Source organism: Dromaius novaehollandiae, chromosome 3 (assembly GCF_036370855.1).
Source record: "Dromaius novaehollandiae isolate bDroNov1 chromosome 3, bDroNov1.hap1, whole genome shotgun sequence".
NCBI lineage: Eukaryota > Metazoa > Chordata > Aves > Casuariiformes > Dromaiidae > Dromaius > Dromaius novaehollandiae.
In genome coordinates, this window is record NC_088100.1 from 105,819,678 (window position 1) to 105,838,907 (window position 19,230).

The following is a 19,230-nucleotide window of genomic DNA, read 5'->3' on the forward strand; positions in this document are numbered from 1 at the left end:
TAACTTTATTTTACAGTATTAGATTATAAAATCTATTTTTCCCCCTTAACTGCACAGTTGGATGAGATCAGTGTTAAGCTGTTTTCCCTAATGGGGAATTTAAGAGGACCAATTTAAGAGGACCAATCAGCCAAAAACCAAAAAAGTACTGCTGGGAAACATGATTTTAGTAAAATAGGCACAGTTTTCCAAAATACTCTTCATGTTTCTAACTTACTATCCAGTGGGGTGCTTTTCATAGCTATGGTTAAACCTGCAAGCACTCCTCTTATCAGTTGAGGACAAAGGCCACTTTTTCTGAGACTATAGCAGACTCTCAAAAGATGCTGGTGTAAAGTCTAGTTACTAACACGTGTTGTGGTGCAATGGTCATATGCATAGATATATTAATAAAAACTGTAATAAAGCTTTCCTTATTTCAATAACAGCATTATTTTTGGTGAAACTCTAAAGTCAAATATTTTGGGTTTTGAACCAGTCTTTTCCTCCTTCTATAAAGTTTGGACTTTCTGTCCCCCTTCAGGAGACTCTGGGTCCTTTCCCTCTGCATAAAAGTACTAGGATTTGCTATTTTGAGATAGGACAAAATGCACTTAGGAATAGTGTGAAAAATGTTTGCTTTGCTCTATCATTACTTACTTTATTTAGCTTTTACCTATACTTACGTAATTTGTCTTAAATACCTAACAACTGGAAGTTTTCCAAAGATCCCTCTCAGTATACATTTCTTTGAGCTAAGTGGATGCCATTCCTTTGTATTTAGAGAAATCAGAAAATTAGAAATTGAAGATAAATCTAATTAGATGAACAAAAGGGGAGACAGTCTCAAGAAAAATGTCATTTGAGTAGCAGCTTCTGATCTAGTGACAGTCTGTCTCTTCTGCCTGTGTTGCTATAGAGCAATGCCATTTTAAACTTTTTTTTAGTAGTGTATGGTATCCTCTCAATTTATAAAGGTTTTCAGACATATCAGATGCTTTTGAGATGGAGGTGTAAGGAAAAGTACTGCATACATAGCTGGACTATTGTAATATAAAAGAACACTGATCCTGGACTTCATATAACAAAAAGTCGAACTATCTTATTGTTCACTTGGTAGTTATAATAATCCTTAGCAAGGTGGGCAACTCATTTCTTTCCAAAATTTGCATCAAGATGTGCATTTGATGAGTGTGGAAAAAAAAATATTAAAAAAAGGGCAGGCATCTGGTAATATAGATGTGGCTCTAAGGCATGTTTATATTGGAAAAACTCACAAACTATACCTACTAAAATGATGAAAGATACTCTAAGATACAAACCTAAAATCTAAGGAAAATTTAAAGTTTCTCTTTATTGCAAGTTGATTGCAAATTTATATAAAAAAATTTTGATTGTTTTTCTCACAACTAGAAAAAATGTTTTCTTTTTAAGACTTAGTCTCCCTTTGAGTTAATTTTTAGTACTTTCACTGTTACTGTATATGTTTGTGTTTACTGTTTCATGTGCACTTAATGTAAAAAACCTACCACCTATAATGGCGTTATTGTGTGACTGAGTGAGGAATATTTAAGCTTTTATTATTAACTTTTATTCTTTTTCATTAGTTTTGAATGCTAATTAAACACCATAAAATTATAAAACTCACAGAACTCATCAAATTAAATTGATGCTGTCTTAAAATACTGTGATGGCCCTTTTCTTGAGCTTATCAACACCTTTCTAACCCCCTTCACTAAGGGGTCAAAAGTGGATATTCTATTCCAGATGTTGTCCAGCAAGCACCAGCTAGAGGGGATTATTCCTCCTTTCAGTCTACTGGTTATGCTTCTATTCATGCAGTATGTTTTTAGCCTTCATTTCCACCAGTATCAACGGGTCCTTTTCTGCAGAGTTGCCACCTGGCCTGTCAGCCTCCAGCCTGTATTGTTGCAGGGGTTATTCTGTGCCAGGTACATTTCTCCTTACTGAATTTTGTGAGGTTTCTTTCAGGCCATCCTTCTACCCTGTCTAGGTCCCTCTGAATGATAGCCCAGCCCTCTCATGCACCGATTGCACCTCACAGTTTGGTGTTGTCCGTAAACTTGGTGAGGGTGCCTTCCCTCCCCAACTCCAGGTCATTGATGAAGATATTAAACAGGATAGGTCCCAAGATAACTGCCGAGGAAATCCACTTGTAACCAGGTTCCAGTTAGAGTACAAACTATTAATCACTACCCTTTGTGCCTGACACTCCAGCCAGTTTTTCACCCATCTAGTAGTCTGCCTATCTAGACTATAATGTATTAACTTGGATATAAGGATTCTGTGGGAGATAGATAGCATCAAAAGCCTTGCTAAAGCTGAGGTAGACGACATTCACTGCTCTCCTTTCGTGCACAGATCTGGTCATTTCATCACAGAAAGCAATGAGTTTTGGCAAGCATGATTCAGAACAATGTCAAACCAGAGGAAATCTAACCGGAGTACTATTTTAGCTGCATATGCCAATTACAGTGCAATCAACATACTTTTTTTTTATTGTCACTAAATGGTTTCAACTTTGTGCAAAAAGCTACAACTTAGGCTGAAAAGATAAAAAAAATATTTTCGGCTGAGGATTTCAATTCAGAATTTTTTCTCCTTAACTCATAGTGGCACTATTTTGGCAAGTTAGAGATAACTGCAACTTGATCTTGGCAAGTTAAACATTTTCTGGCTGTAGTCCAGCAGGTTAAAAGTGGTTCTAAGTTTATCTTGGCAGTCAACACTTGGCTCTGGCTTATTTTCTGCTGGAAAGAGAATGTTATGGTTGAACAGATTAGACAATGAAAGGGGCGGCTTATAAATGGCATAAGTCAAGATACTTATCCCTAAGTGCATTATTTTCTAGTACACGTCCTGTTGTTAGCAGGGTGTGTGTGATGGACAGGACAAAGGAGTTGGTTTAAATATACAAGCACTATGATAAAAATGTGTCCTTTACTTTTCATCAGAAGCTTTAAGACTCCGTATATTTTTCTGTACACAAGAATGTAATGTTAGGCATAGTTTCACCTCAGATTTAATACCTTCATGGAAGGTTTATATATTACTCATCAGTATGTTTTCATATTTGACAGAATGGCATTTATATGTCTTAGATAAATGAAGATGAACATCTACTTCCCTTTTCAGAAGTATTTTTTAAAAATACCCCACAAGAAGTTTTGAATGACAATAGGAAATAAACACCTCTTGGGATTCTAAATACTGATTGAACTATTTCAACTGCACATTTGTTTTTTAGCCCAGACTCAGTAAAGTTCAAGGGTATCCAAGTATGAAATAGCTTGTGAGAAAATTCACATTGCTTTCTTAATTTAATTTACTTGTAAAAAAGGCTGCATTAGCTCAAAAAATAGAATATTATCTTTGGCAATTTTAGTTCAAGTACAGATATTAGGCATAACAGAACTTGGCTGATGTTACTTTCCCATAATAATAGCATTGAATAAAGTATGGTACAGCATGCACTGTAACTTTGTGTGTGACAAACTATACTTTTAATATTGATACTGGCTCTGAATATGTCTCAAAGTACCTGAAAAGTGACTACAAAAGGTGATTTCTCCTCCTCCAGTAGACTGGCTTTATAGATAAAGAAATTCATTGTCTGAATAGCTATTAATAAAGAAGGATATATTTCTTTTTAGAGCACTGCAAAACCAGTACATGTTTAGAAGGAAGAATGAGACAGTGTCTGGATTGCAGATCATCAATAAATGGACTAAATGAATCTGGAGGTTACAGCTGTGGATTCTACCCTTCCCTCCCCTTTGGCAACCACAATAACCATAGGGGTCCTAAGCAAATGTAACAAATACAAGTTTGGACCATGTATCTTCATTGCTGGTTATATTACTCATGACAAAAAGGACACGCTAATTTCAGATCCCAGGTTAATTTTAGAGAGGCAACACTTACAAGAAAAAACAATCACTGGACCAAATCCTTCCTCATTTTTTTTCCTTTGTCCATCCTTGCACAAAACTTCCATCACAACGAAGAGATAATTTGCCTTTGTTTGTGAGAAAGCACTGCTAGAGTTGAGGCATTTGTAATCCTTAATGAACACAGCTATTGAAAAACATCTTTTTCTTTTAGAATATTTTTGTGTTTCTGTACAGTGGCTCAAAAACATCATTATATTCTATCATGTCACAGCTTAATTTGCACAGCTATGGAAGGGTATAGTGTTCTGTTATTGAAACTACTTCTAACCGTGTAAGAGCAAAAATAGGCTCCTTTCAAGAACATCTTCTCCTACCTTGTACAGATGAGAAGGAGAACATGGTTTAGAGCTTGAATTTTAGCATTTCTCCAGTTATCTTCAAAACACCAATTAGCATAGCTCAGCTTCTGAGCTAAGAAAGCAAATTTCAGTGAGCACAGATTAGTAGCAGAGCACTTCCTTCTCAGAACAGTGGAGAAAATGAGGAATAGAGTTATAATTTCCATGTTAGCTTGTTACAGAGGAGCACAAACTGCACACTGGACACATCATACAGTAAGTATCAAGACCTATGTGATTATCAGATTAGTGGTTTTTCAAATTCATGAGCTGTAATTAGAAATCTTTCATAATTTCTAGCAAGCACTGTTTGAGTTTTGTTTCCTTATTTATGATTTCAAAAGATGAAATATCTAAGAATCAGTGATAGTTGTAAAGCTCCATGAAAATTTAAGTATAATAATAATAATGAAATGCTTGTTGCATAAATTAAACAGCAATTAATGTTTTCTGCTTCTCTTTGAAAGATAATATATTAAAATAGTGTTGTTAGACTTCCTACTGCGAACATAATTTCTTGAGTTTTTTGACGATGCGTTATCATATACTTTCTGTCAACAAAAGAGTAAAACTAACAAGCAAAAAAAAGTTGCCTGATGTAAGACTAACACAGAAGGTTATAAAGTTGCCTTTTATGATGGCTATACAATATCATTTTACTTTAAGATCTAATGACAAGTTGATTCAAAGGATAAGATTTGCACTTACAAAGTCATTAAAGTGAGTAGAAAATTGCCCTCTACCATCGTCAGCCAGTCTTTTTAAATCAAAGACTTTTATTGTTGAAGTTTTTTGTATTGGCAGGAGGTAATTAGGAAATGAGTTGGACATCACACTTGGAGCCCTCAAGCTTGTCAAAAAGAACCATAAACTTCACTTGCAAGAAAAGGCAGCCAGTTAAGGAGGGAAATTGCAGATCAGTCAGTTTGATCAGCACTGTGTTGATCCACAATGTGGAGAAGCTCATAAAGTCTTCATAGAAGCACCAGTTCATTCCTTGCATTTACCCAAATGACCAAAATGTAGAGGATTTAGAATTGGTAATAGTCCAAAGAGGAAATGATAGTTCCTTGTTTTTCTCCTCTGCACTGTGTTGGCAAGCTGAATAGGCAAAGGCATAATTCTACCCGCTTCATCACAGCAGTAGTCACTTGTCCACTGTAGTGCAGGGAACACCAATTAGGCACGCATCTCCCTGAAAGTCAATATGTCTGCGTTGACACAATGAGATCCAGTCCCTAAGGCAAGATCTAGGCTTTTGTTATTATCTCTTTTTTGAAGGGGCTAGTTGACCCAATTGGTTACAACATTAGCTTTTCATTTTTATAGCCTTAAGTCACAGAAGACCTATTCAGGATTTTTGGACATTAGTCCACGTCAGAAAGCAGAATTGGCAGTCTGTGCCCACCAGCCACGAAAACAGAGTTACGCCAAACAACTGTGCCCTGAACTTTCTGGCTAATTAGCTGTTGAGGCTATACCCAAGAAATAGGTTCTGTTGCCCATGGGAAGAAGTGTGTAGCCATTATTAATGTCCCAGCTTATATCTCTCAATAGGTCTTATGAGCACTGCTGCTTAAGGAGGCTAAATGTACAACTGGGAATTAAAAATTATAGTACCCCTTTCACTGACTGAAATATTGTAAACTTGTTTCACTGGGGCCAGGATTGGTGTCAATGTACTTTGCGTGAAAAGTGCAATAGAAGCATTAGTATTTGACAGCCCTGGTTGAAATAAGTGAAATTAATGGAGCTCTTTTCATATACGACAAGGCCATGGCACCCCTTTCATGCTGCTTACAGACAGAGAAAAGTCAATACTTTTTTATTACTTGATGCTGACCTACATTCTGCACTACAAGTGCCAGGCCCACTAATTGGTTTCAGTTGTGAGAAAGTTTGCCCCAAAGAAACACTGGAGCAGATAAATCAATCTTTTTCAGGGTAGCTTAGTGGGTTTTGAGCACTTGAAATGACATTTGTGTTGTATTGACAGAATGGGTTGTTCTACTTCTTTTATCATGTCAGAAGGCCCTCTACTAGTTGGAAGTATTGTTAACCAGTATTGATAAATTTGCTAAGAATAAAAGTTAGCTGGATCAACATTTTACTTGTATAACAACTTGCCATTTCTGGTTTGCTTCCTTGTTAGAGACCTCTGTGGCTATTAATAGGTCAGGAGGCTTATGATGACAGCTCAATTTAAAACTCTAATTTTACTATTACAAGCATTAGGATCACAGGGAATACTTTAATATGAACAATTACTATTAAACAGAAGGGGTTGTGGACTATGGCTATACCATGGCACTTGGGAGTGCTGCCTGATTGTCAGATGAGGTGTGCACGTGAGCTGTGTCCCAGCTTAAAGAAGGATGAGGAAGCAAAACTGCACAGTGCATTTGTCATACAATAAGGACATAACCAGACCACCTCATGGATTTTTATGCAGAATTTTATATCAAATCATGTAAAATCTTGATATGTATCTGTGGATATTAGCTTCAAAATACGGAAAAGTGTGTTTTATTCTCTGTTTTCACTATGCAGTAGCATGAAGATAGAGCGAGGATTCTAATAGCTGTGCCCACTCTTCAGTTCTTCCTTCTGCTGTGAATTTTAACAGAAGTTACCTACAGCTGTAGTTCTCTACTGGAGCAACATCACATTGCTTTTCTGCAAAAAAGTTTTTCTGAGATCCAAGCCTTGAACAGAATGGTTTACCATTTGCTTAGCACATGGTGTCACAGTTGAACTCATGCAATTATACAGTGTCTCCTGTATTGTTTCGGTTGGCTCAGAAGAGGAATTGGTGTTCTCAATCACCAGTTCAGGAAGAATATTTTTCATTACAGAGGTTATACAACTGATCGGTGAAACCACTTTATATGCTACTTCTAACGTATCAAGGAAATCTGTATTCATACAACCTTATGCAACTTTAATATCTATTTATGCTACCAAATCTATATTTATACAATAAAATGAAATTGTGCAAAATTGTATACCAGAAATCATAAGTGTATCATCTGCTTATTGTTCAAAGTTTATCATTTGCTTATCAGCTTCATGATTATTTATGGGATTGATAGATTTGCTCTAGGAAATTACCTGAAGTGTATATTCAGGAGGTCAGGAAAGATGGTCGTAATGGTGCTTCCTGGCCTTTAAATCTGTGACTGGATATGCTGCTGCTGTTTGCCTATTCTTGCTTTAGGTTGAGGTAGTTGACTTTCCACCTCATTAAATTTCCAGGATGATGCTTGATTGTAATTCCCATCTCAATCCAAAGTGCATTTTTACGTTATAGGAAATTGTACAGTACCCTCAAGATTGTTTGGAAAGAAACACTGTTAGTGCAAATTTATCACTAGAAATACAAAGGAACACATTTTCAAAGGCCTTCAAGCTGATATTCACACATGCACATGTAGCTTTGCAAACTGTTATTGGTTTGCCACCGTTATTCATACATATGTCCCTTTACTAGGATACAAAATCTCTTTAGAATTTCTTTAAACAATAATGTTATTGTTAAACATTTAACAATAACAGTAACATATAAACTGCATGAGCATTTATTGAGGATCTTTTGACAAGTCTGATCTGTAATATTGTAGTGTGCTGATTGAGACAACTCTGTGTTTGATAGCTTCACGTTACCTTCTTTTAACTCCATTGTCCAGAACTGATGAGTGCACATGACAGTCAAGTAGTCAAATACATTGAAGGGGTCCCTAGGTCTTGTTAAACTCTGTCAGTTGGACTACAGTCACTTACAATTTACTAGAGTGAAAGCAGTCAAAGCTTGACAAGTTTAAAAAGGAAGTGATATATTAACTTGGTCTGGGATTTAAAAATAGGTCTCAGGTGCTGAGAATTACAGGTCTTCTGATACGGAGAATTACACGGCATGATTTAAGAATGTATGGTGGAAAATTCCATAAAGCTCACCTTATGCTCCTATGATCTTGAGATTGCTAAAGTGTGGGGTCAATCTCACCAGTATGTGAGAATTCATATTTGTAAGCTAATTCATTCCAGCTATAAACAACAAGGGACTGGCAGGATGAAAGTAATGCTGATCAAGCCTGTTTTTCTTTACTGACATCTTTTGTTCTTGCAGCTTCAAAAGGATTATATACATAACTTCTATGCTATTCAGCAATCATCTTGAACTCAGATGATCCTGGCAGGGTTAGGTATATCAGTGTACCAGATTCAACCAACAGTCCCTTGCAGTCCTTTACTGGAGGAGCTGAAACTATATTTCACCATCAGTTTAGAGAAACATGAGATCCTGGCTTCCAATTCTTTTCCCTTTATGCTGCAACAATGATATAGTGGGATGGACTCTCTTCAGCACCATGAGGCAGATCTTGAAAGGCTAAGTGGCATTTTAAGCCTTAGTTTCTAACACCACTGAAACCTGATTAGAATCTATGTCTTTAAATAAATAAATAACTAGGGTTCTTTTTTTCCCCCATAAAATATATATTTATATTTTGTGTGCATATTGTGCAAAATTTATCCAGTATTCATTGTAAACTTCTTTAACTGTACAGCCAGCAACAATCTATTTACTCATCACTCTGTGTGATGTTTCCTAAATGTAGTCAAACATAACTGCTGTCGTCATAATCGAAGCCAGTTGTTTAAATGCTCAGTTGTGAGTATCTGGTGAAATAGCTTTAAATAACAAGATAAACAGTACAGCTGCCAACGCAAAGTAATCTTACACTGAGGGGGCGTGTGGCACAGAAAATTTCCTCTTTGTCATTTTGATTTGAGTTTGAAGCTGGACCTGGGCTTAGTTCCAGCTCAAAAAACTGTTTACTTCAAAGGCTCCTAAATCGTCCCAAGGAGCTAATTTTGGCAGCCAATTGTTTTTGTTTGGCCAGGCATCCTAATAGCAAAAGCCGTCTGCTCTAGCAAATGAAGACTTCTTCAATGCTCAGACTTGCCATTCCTCATTTTATCCTGATGTTGGGGGTGTACACCTTTTACAGGTTTCCCCATCTCCCCCCAAGTTCTCTGCCTCTTTTTACTGAACTATTAAACTGTACCTAATTGTCCTGTGTGAATATTAAAAATATATTTCCTAGTTCCAAAATAAAGAATAGTGAATTCTGCTCTGGATTACTGATTAATCCTAAATTATAACTGTAATATCTGTTTGCCTTGTCTGCAACTAGAGCTTTCTTTTAATGTGTTTTTTTCTGTTCCCATGAACAATATTAGTCCAGTGAATTTACTGAATGAAATATAACTTCTATCTTTAGAAGGAAACTACAGTTATGCAGAAGATATAATAATACTTATTATAATAATTATATGGACTACTTTTCCTGCATGAGGAAGGTGCTTGTGATGAAAAAACATAATGAAAATTAGAATACTGTGCATTCTAAAGGTACAATATTAAAACATGCAAATGAGCTATTTCAATTTGGTACGAAATTGGGAGGCTCAAGGCATAGGGTAACATTAGAAATTAAATCTTGTGAGAGGTTAAGAATGGAGTAGCACTCACTTTAATAACATACCGAGACTAGTTAATTTTGAGTGTATATCTCTACCTTGCTATTTTAAGATTTCTGCACCTGAGTGTTTGAGGAATCATATCAAACAACTTTTAAGTATGAGATATAAGAAATGATATGGTCAAAAGTCTGGCAATTTGCAGTGCAGATAAAACCCAGGGGGGCCATGTCTGTATATGTATGGAGCTTGCCGGAGGTCATTGTTGCTCTACCTGTTTATAGCATTCTGCTGAACTATGGCCAGTGAAGTAGTTAAGTCTAAAATATCCAGAGAATGATAATTCTGCTTCATGTCACCTTTCAGAACAAAGAAATCATTCTATTTTCGAGAGAAAACCAAACTTTTCACATGATTTGTGAAATGAGTTGGAAAGGTCAAAGAGCATTTCCTGAATAAAAAGAGCTCAGGAATCATCCTGCCTATGTGCTTTCTACCATAAATCAATATGGTGTCACCAATATTTATTTAATATATATTCATCTTTTACTCTTTCTCATTGAGCAGGTTTAATATATATGGTTTAATTTTTACCACAGTAGAAAAACTGAAATATTGGAAGGATATCTTGCTGTCTTCAACTTAACTGGTTCCCAGGGCAGAGGATATAATTTTGTATACCATGATTCAGCAAAGCCTGTAAAATTTAGCTTGTAGGGCAGGAAATCTTTGCATTGCTTATAGTTATACAGCGTTTGAAATACATATTTGCTTGCAATTCAGTCAATCAATTCCTGATTTCTTCCCCCAAATAACATACTTATCATATAAAATGTATATTTCATATATACATAATTTTTCATAATTTACATTCTAAATTGTACAGTGAAATTTGACTGGAAGGCAATATTTATAGCTCTAAGATATTTTTATAAAGCAACAGATAAAGCCATGAAAGCTAAACTTAACATTTTTTTGTTTCTCTTATTTCTCTAGGACTTTCAAACAGTGTTACCGTCGATTATTCTCTTTGAAAAGTTTGGAAAAACTTATACCAGAACTGGGCAAATATTTTAATCATTCTGTAAACTACACAATAGAAGACTCCCAGTAAGTTAGCAATAAATATATTTCAGCAAATGCAAAGCAGTTTGTTTACTGAATGTTCCATAAATGACTGTTTTTGTAAAGTGATGTATACTGTATCTAAAGTACTGTTACTTGATTTTGCTTGATCTTTAAGCGATACAACTTTCAACAATAATCAAAGACTTTTTTGTAGCTTTGGCAAATGTAATATCTTAGGAAAACTGGATGACTCTTCAAAATGCTTTCTGAAGATGGTATCTTTCATTTGAATATAAATCCTTTATGATACAAAACCCAGTGTAATCAGATAAAAGACTTGGGATCACATTCTGTGTATTGCAGGTTTATAAGTGAGTTTAATCTAAGTTTAAAAGTTACATCTGTTCTTTTTTTCTGACATCTATAAATGGATCTGGTTCATCATTAGTGTCAGTATACATCCGTTTTGGATGTATACTGATCCATCTCTTCATTCAGTGGAATTTGATAAGCTATTTACATGGAAGACTGTATTTTAAATCCTTTGAGCTCTTTTGTTGGAGGATCTTATCAGTGGATAACTTCATTGTTGAAAATTTACAATTCTAACTACTTCATATACACCTTATAATTAAATAAGTTTTTCTATATCTATTTTATTTTTCTTCATCTATAACTATGTGTTTAGTCCTCATCCTGTGTTAAGCAGATTGATACGTGGGAATGTAATCATGTAAGGCCTGGGAAAGATGAGCGCATGTTTGATCACACAAATCTGATACCTGACTGATGTGTTCACTAGCAGGCAATCCTGCAAAATGTTGAGAGTCTTCAGGTGCCATTAACTTAAAAGGACTCAAAGAACTTGGCATTTTGGGAAGACTTCAGCATTTTCAGGACCAGATCATAAGGCATTTCTTCAAATGATGTGAGTGGATGGCATTTTTACAAGACTTTTCTGCTGAATTCTCTGGGATACTATGAGAATGTCGTCGTATCATTTGAATATGTTTGAATCAAATATATTATATTTGAATATAATATTTGAATCAGTTACTCAATGGTAGGCTTTTTATTAATGAATCTTTATAATGTGTCTCTTGTGGTCTCCAAATGAACAAGAAAATTCAATGTATTTTCTGTTTGTACAAATACCTACTAATGCTTTCTGCACTAGGAATCAAAAATTTTGCTTTCCCAGGTTTTCAGCCATCAGCCTATGTGAAACAGTACTGAAAAAAGTTTTAGCATTATCATTGACAAGAGTAAAAAAACCTTCAGTTCCATTACAGTAGGTTGTAACTGCAGGCACTAGGCAGAGGAGATTACAAACAAAACACATGCTAGACCAAATGCCACATCATTTGAAAACACCTGAAACTGGGAAAGTAGTGTTGAGTGTTACCATCTTTCTGTAATTTTTGATTTTCCCATTTTAAAGCTTTGAAAGGTTTATTCTTCTGCACTGCAACAAGAAATTAATTCTGGAAAGTGAGAAGCAGCCACATCGATGGCTGAATCTTCCCATTAAGATTTAATCTGACCAAATGTATCAGAGTGCTTTAGTTGTTCATGGAAGGGACTGAGCATAAGAGATTTGTGCAAACCCGTTGATGAATAAGGATGCTACAGTAATTTTTATATATGAGAGCTATCTACTTGATTACTTCAGCTTTAAGGTGGTTCATCACTTCACAGTAACTCACTCTGCGTTGTCTCTTTAACTCTGTATCACAGTTTCCCATCAGTCCGATTAGAAATGGCAATGCCTTTATCAGATTAATCTTCCTTTCTCTTTCTTCCTTTCAATGTCTCAGACCCAAGACAAAACAAAACCTACAATGCAAACCAGCATGGCACTAGCTGTGGTGTTCCACAGCTAAGAGTCTGCAGAAGAGATGAAAGTTTAAACCAACACTTGCAATTTATTTTCACTGTCTGACACATACTCACTTTTTCCTTCTCTTTTGAAAAAATATTATTTTTTTAATTTATATGCGGCTACCAACTTCCCAGAAACCTTCCTACATACAAACAGATCTATTAATTCTATTAGATAAATAAACATCCACAAATTGATCAAGTAGCAACAATATTACCTGCTGTTTTTCTTTTTTTTTTTTTCTTTTTTTTTTTTGCCAAATATATTTCGTAGGGAAGACAATACTTTTCTTAAATGGGAGTTCATATAGAATTTATTAATTTGTGGGTGTATAACATCCAACATATTTTGTGTGGTCATTCTATAGCCCATGAATCCTTTTGTTTCTCATAAAGTAAATTTAGCTCATGATAGAGGAAGTGATGACTTCCATTCAGTCACTGCTTTATTGGGCAGATGATCACATGGCTTTGGTAGTTAATCTTAGTCTTGTGCAGAAGGTTCATAGCTTACTTAGGAAATGGAGTTCAATGTGGAAAAAACCCTAAGGAAATCATTGTAGAATCTCTGTGAGAATCCAGAATTGCCTATACATTTGTATAAACCATTTGATATTTATTCTAGTGGGACCTTTACTAATTCTGACATCATGTAGAGATTTTTTATTATTATTATTACTGTCTCACATTGCAGAGAAACACATTCACTGAGGTAAGAGAGAATTAGCTTGAAGATATTTTTAAATATAAAAGCATTATCAGTCAATGAAGCTTTAGCTGGGTCTTGACTATTTTTAGTTGAAACGTCCAAACAGATGCTACACATTCCAGGAACACTTGCCAGCATGGAAAGGGTGTAAAGGAAATAAAAGATAAATTTCAGCCCCGGGATGGACCTCACTTCTAACACTCTGGGATATACTACCACTCACATTTGGTAAACCTCTGTGGCAAGGCAGTGAATGTGTCAGGTTGTCTAAGAAAATGTTGTTATGCTCTCTTGTTTCAGGAAGAATGTTTGCATGTAGCAAACTGATCTAAAGCCTTTTAAAGCTAATTTTTAAAAAATTTTATGAAATATTCATGGCAATATTCTGTGAATAATACGGTAAGGATTTTGATGATGTCATTATGTAACCAGTCTGTCTATCAATATAAGCACTAAGTGTAAGTGATTTTACTTTATTCGTGGTTATCTTTCTTACTGATGTAGTTTACTATACCACTTTTAATTATCAAATTATTTTTTGTAATATGTGTAAATAATGTATTTAAAATTATTTATTTAGTATGTTTTCCATATTAATAAAATTATTGTTCCATAGCATACTAACACTGAATGGTATGTGTTTTTGAGAAGCTTTTTTCTGTTTTGTAGGGAATGTTACAATCTGTTCTCACAATTTAAAGTCTTAAAAACACAGGATGGTATAGATAAAGGCACTGGGAAAAGAACACTCTGAAAACTTGAAAAGAACTCATGGATCTCGATGAGTCTGGAAGATATGTAGTCTCTTAGAAATGTAGTTGGCTATGACACTTAGCAAATTACTTACAGCAGTATCTGAATATCAAAAAGAATCACAGAGGTGCCAGAGAAATGGACAAATGTAAGAAGTTGTGTGTCAGTCTTTATAAAAAGAGCAATTACTATAATTGCCTCATTAAATGTAATTCAGTCAATTGTAATTGAACAAATGTGAATAGCAAAACATATAGAGTCAAAACTGAACTATACAAAATCAACCTGACTTCTGTTTCCTATGGTAATAAAATATGGCCTTTAGCCTACAGCTTGAGCTGCATGGTCCTTGCTTTTCAGCCACAGAAACACAAATACTTTTTGCACTCTGGAACTGATTTAATTCTCTTTCACAAAGGAAAAAAATTACTGCTGGGCATTTTCATGCTGCATGGCTGAAGTAATTTATCAAGTGTCTATAGGAAGCAGCACATACTGTGAAGAACCGGTAATACCAGCTCACTAACAGAATATTGCTGATATGTCACTTAGATATCTTTGCCTAATGCATAAAACGCCTGGAACTTAATACTTTGACACCCACTGCTATCTTATCACTTTACAGAGTCAAATAATATGGTATTTATTTCTACAGTGGCCTGCATGCCAGGTGCCAAGGATTCAAAGCATCTCTGCTAATGACCAATGTCGTGATGATCTTTGGGTTTAACCACCAATAGGAATCACAGCACTTATGAAAAGGATTCAGGAAAAGTCATTACACCTGAACATGTTTCTGTGCTGAAGATTACTCACAGCATCTCACATCATGAGATGTTTCGGGGCTATGAGGAAACATCTGGTAACATATTTTCTTACCAAAGCTATCTGCTGTTGCTTTGTGGATTAAAGATCTTCCAGTGTTGCTGCCTAAGAGTTTTCTTGGCCACCTCATAGCTGATGTTGTAAACACAGAAAATCTTGTAGCTTAAGCGATTTAAGAACTATCTTCTGAGCCGATCCAAGATGTGCTCAACACTTGTCAGAGAAAACACTTAGCTTGTAATGCCCTCTAGAGGCAGAATTGCTATAATAGTGTTGACCGCATTTTGTTTGCTCTATACACTTTTGTGGTCTAAATGTGATGCTGTTGCTTTTTTTTTTTTTTTTTTTTTTTTTTTTTTTTTTTTAATAGGGCACGCTTCAAATTTATATAGGAATGTAGTTCTAGAAGTGGTAGGGGCTCTGCAAATGATTAGAAACCTCATTATGCACTTGTGCTGAAGGTTGTCTCCAATTGAGGTGTAACCATATTTAGACAGCAAAGCAAAACAGTGAGGCTCGTCACTTGTATGTTATTTAATACAGAAACTTGTGCTTTAGTTTGGGGAAAAGTTCAACCTCAATTTAAGAGTAATTTGGAATATCAACAATATTGGAGTTTGACACATCAATGCTTGACATTGAATAAGACTTTCTGAGAGCACCAAAATTCAAGCGTATTTCTAACAGTTTACTGTTATTCCAAAAGATCCATTTGCAACATGTCATAAATTGGTTGTTCTCAATTTAATGAATTTAGGAGTTCTGCATAGTGGAGAAAGTAGCTATGTTTGTTGGAAGGAGGAGGAGCTCTGTCTCTTAATGGTAGCCATGTGCTCCTATACTCAGAATGGTAGATATTCAAAAAGTCTGGATTACCCCATATTAATACATAATACAGAACCACTACAGCCTAAAAGGAGTTACATCCATGTAATCAGAAACAGAATTTGAGCCTTGAAGCTTTTATTTGTCTTAACTGCATTCCTAAAACATTTTTTGTGAATTTTATCTTTCACTAATTGACAAAGGTTTCTAGTAAGTAAGCACGGAAAAATGTCAGCAAAGAAGCTCAGACAATGCAAAGCTGGGTTGGCTTCGTATTCTTCCATCTTTTAATAGTTCAGCTCATTAATGAGAAAATCATGTGGCTGCTGGCACAATCAGATACAGTCACTTATCAGTACATTGAGTTCAGTTTGTAGTACTCTGATTCATATTCATGATCAGAGGATGCAGTGGAGCAATTCATTAGTGCACTGCTGCATTAAGCAATCACTGCCAAAATGTGACATATTGAGAATTTGCGTTAAACTGCTTCCTTCAAGAATCTTTTGGTTAAGAAATTCCCAACTGTAGAAATCTGTTGAGGTAAATCATTGAGGCACTTCAAGAAAAAACACTGAGACTCCATGTATATAAAATTTAATTAAAAAAAAAAATGTTCACTGGTGCTATTGTATATATGAAATAACAGCATCTTCAAATAGAAGTTTAGGCTAATGAATGTTAAGGGTGTTTTCATTTTACCTCAAGTTATTCAACAATCTCAACAGAAAAGCCCTCCTCCATCCTGTCTGTGCTCCTAATACAAATTAAGGGCACTGACAATTACAATCTGTGTATGTTTACTTCACAGTAACTCTGTTTTTAAAAAGGGGCAAGGCTTATCAATTAGAGATACATACTTCTAGTATACTGTTGTGAAAAGAAGGTGAGGCTAGGGTTAGTTTGCCTTTCACTTTTTCTCGAAGTTTGTAGCACAGTATTGCGGCAATTCTTTGTCCAGATGCTTCAACCATACCATTTTCTACTAGCAAACTTTGTTCTTCCAGTTTATTGTATGTTCTTTAGATTTATAAAAAGTCCAAGCTACTCATCTTTAGAATATGCTCATGATTCATGATTATAGTTGTGACTATGCTCATTTTTAGAATACAGAAAGTGTATTCTAAACAACAGAAAGAGATAGTCATCTGAAAAAGGGCTTTCAAATATGAAAAGTGTGAACACTGCACAAGCTGTATACTCACTACTCTCCACTTTACCACTGTTTTTGTGTTTTCTAGTGGGTGATGCAGTCCACAGAAATATCCCCTTCTATAGATGATCATTTTTTGAGTGCTAACAGCAAGCTACCATCATAGCAAGTCTGCCTCTCCAGGGTTGGCTGAATGGCCAAAATAGCACCCGTTTGACTCTTTACTCAAAATATGGTGAGCCATCAAGGCAGGTGTTGTTTTCTCACTACTTTGTGTTATTTCTTCTTTTCTGAAGAAGGTCCCACCTCCTCTGTAGCAGATACCCATCACAACTTTAGCTATGTTGGTCTGCCTGCTTATGCTGACTCATAAGCTCTCAGCTGGCTCATCATCTATCCCAAGGCAGAGCTCCAAGCATTCCAGCCCTCCTCACCTTCCCACTCTGTCCCTCCTAAAGATCCTGTATTCACATGTTGTAACACTCCAGTCATGTCAGCTATTACTTCTCTGATACCTGCGAGACTGTAACCCTGCAACTGCACACAGATCTCTAGTTCCTCCTGTTTGTTCCCCTTGCTGCATGCTTTAGTGAACAGGTGCTTCAGAGAGGCATCCAGTAGCACTGATTTCCAAGAAGTGTATGAGAGCTTTCCTCATGATGCCATCCTGTAGACACTCTCTTATTTATGTGTATACACTTCAAGTGGTGCCAATTCAGCCCTGAATTGCTGATTAAGAGGTCTCCTCTGTCCACACCACCTGGCACCCTGTGCTTGCCATCCTGGTCCACCACTTCCTCACTTTACTGTGGGTCGTCATCTCTCTCTCCCCTGTCATTCCTAGTCTAACACTCCCTAGCAGGTGGCCTCAAGTGTTGGCCAAGATGCTTTTCCCCACTTTGTCAGATGGATCCTGTCTCTTCCTAGCAGTCACTGATCTTCAAAGAAGCATTAAAGCAGGATCTCTGCTGTCAACACAAGCTGCACCAAGGGCGGTGTTTTCATGTCTAACCTAGAACAGTGGAATTCTGATTCTTCATTGGCCCCTAAGTACATACAAATAGATATCCAGTAGATATTATGAATTTTTGCTATCAATGGTATAAAATATCACCCATTAGTAGAAAAGCAAAGAGAGAAGGAAAGAAAGAGAAAGAGAGAAAGAAAGAGAGAATGAAAAAGAAAGGACGAGGACTGTAAATTTGTAGTCACTTATACAAAGCAAAAGTGGTGCTCAGCTGGCTTTTCATGTGCCCTAGTGTAAATAGTATGCTTCCACTCTACTGAGTAGGGTTATTCTTAGTTTTTCTCACTATTACTTTGACCAAAATCTGGGCTAATGATTCTCTGCTGAGGGGGGAAAATGCACATAGAATGCAAACAGTATGAAGCAGACTGTCCATATTTTATGTTTTTGCAGGAATAATCATATCACACGTGCCTAGTAGTTTTGAATAAAAAAATGTAATCATCTGTGTTTCAGACCCTAACCATACAGTTTGACTTAGATATCTCATTACTTCAGAAGAAGTTTACTGGCTTCATTTTGCCTAATATCTAAAGCTCCATGCCAGACATGTGAGATTCCTATGTTCCTGCTGGGAATTATTCACCCTCATGGGTTGGTTTGTGTGTTTGATCTTTTCTTTTTTCCTCCCGCTTGCTCTGTTTTCACCACAACATAGGCTACCTCCAGTTTATGCTCATAAAGACATAAAAAAACACTGTCAGGAGATATTTAAAAACTGAATGGGAGTAAAAGCTTAAAGATTTAAGAAATTCATGGCTCTGTAGGATTTCTTTCACTTACAACTCTCTTAAACTCCTTTATTTGTTCCTCCACCACAGAGTGTTGCTGTCTGCAGATGAGGCAAGAAATTGTTTACTGCCAATCTTTTACTTTAGACAACAGATGAAGCGGAGTAATCTGAAACAGTCAGTGTACGTTTTAAACAACATATAAACATTTCTTTAAAACAGAAAGGTATTTCTTCCCAGTCCCCTGAACACCCATACGACAGTGCCATAAACAGGCACATCTTGAAACCATTGGTCTAAGTGGACAGCTTATAGCTAAATCATATCAAGAGTACTACTGAGAATAAATTTAACGATAGATATATTTTCTAAAATTTAAATTTCATTTGTAGGTCTTCCTCAGTCCAGATGATTATCTAAACTATCCAAATTCCTAAGCTCTGTTTCTGTAGTCATTTACAATGAATACCATCAGATGCATCTCCA

At 35.9% G+C, this 19,230-nt stretch overlaps 1 protein-coding gene across 2 annotated transcripts in view; it reads left to right on the forward strand.

Moving 5' to 3' along the window:
• SPATA17 (spermatogenesis associated 17) overlaps positions 1 to 13,933 on the forward strand; it is a 100,688-nt gene extending 86,755 nt beyond the window's left edge. For both annotated transcript variants that reach the window (XM_026108486.2, XM_026108503.2), the window contains one exon: positions 10,769 to 13,933. In XM_026108486.2, the coding sequence (XP_025964271.1) occupies positions 10,769 to 10,849 (81 nt within the window). In that variant the 3' untranslated portion in view covers positions 10,850 to 13,933. The remainder of the gene's footprint in view (positions 1 to 10,768) is intronic.
• The last annotated feature ends 5,297 nt before the right edge of the window (positions 13,934 to 19,230 follow it).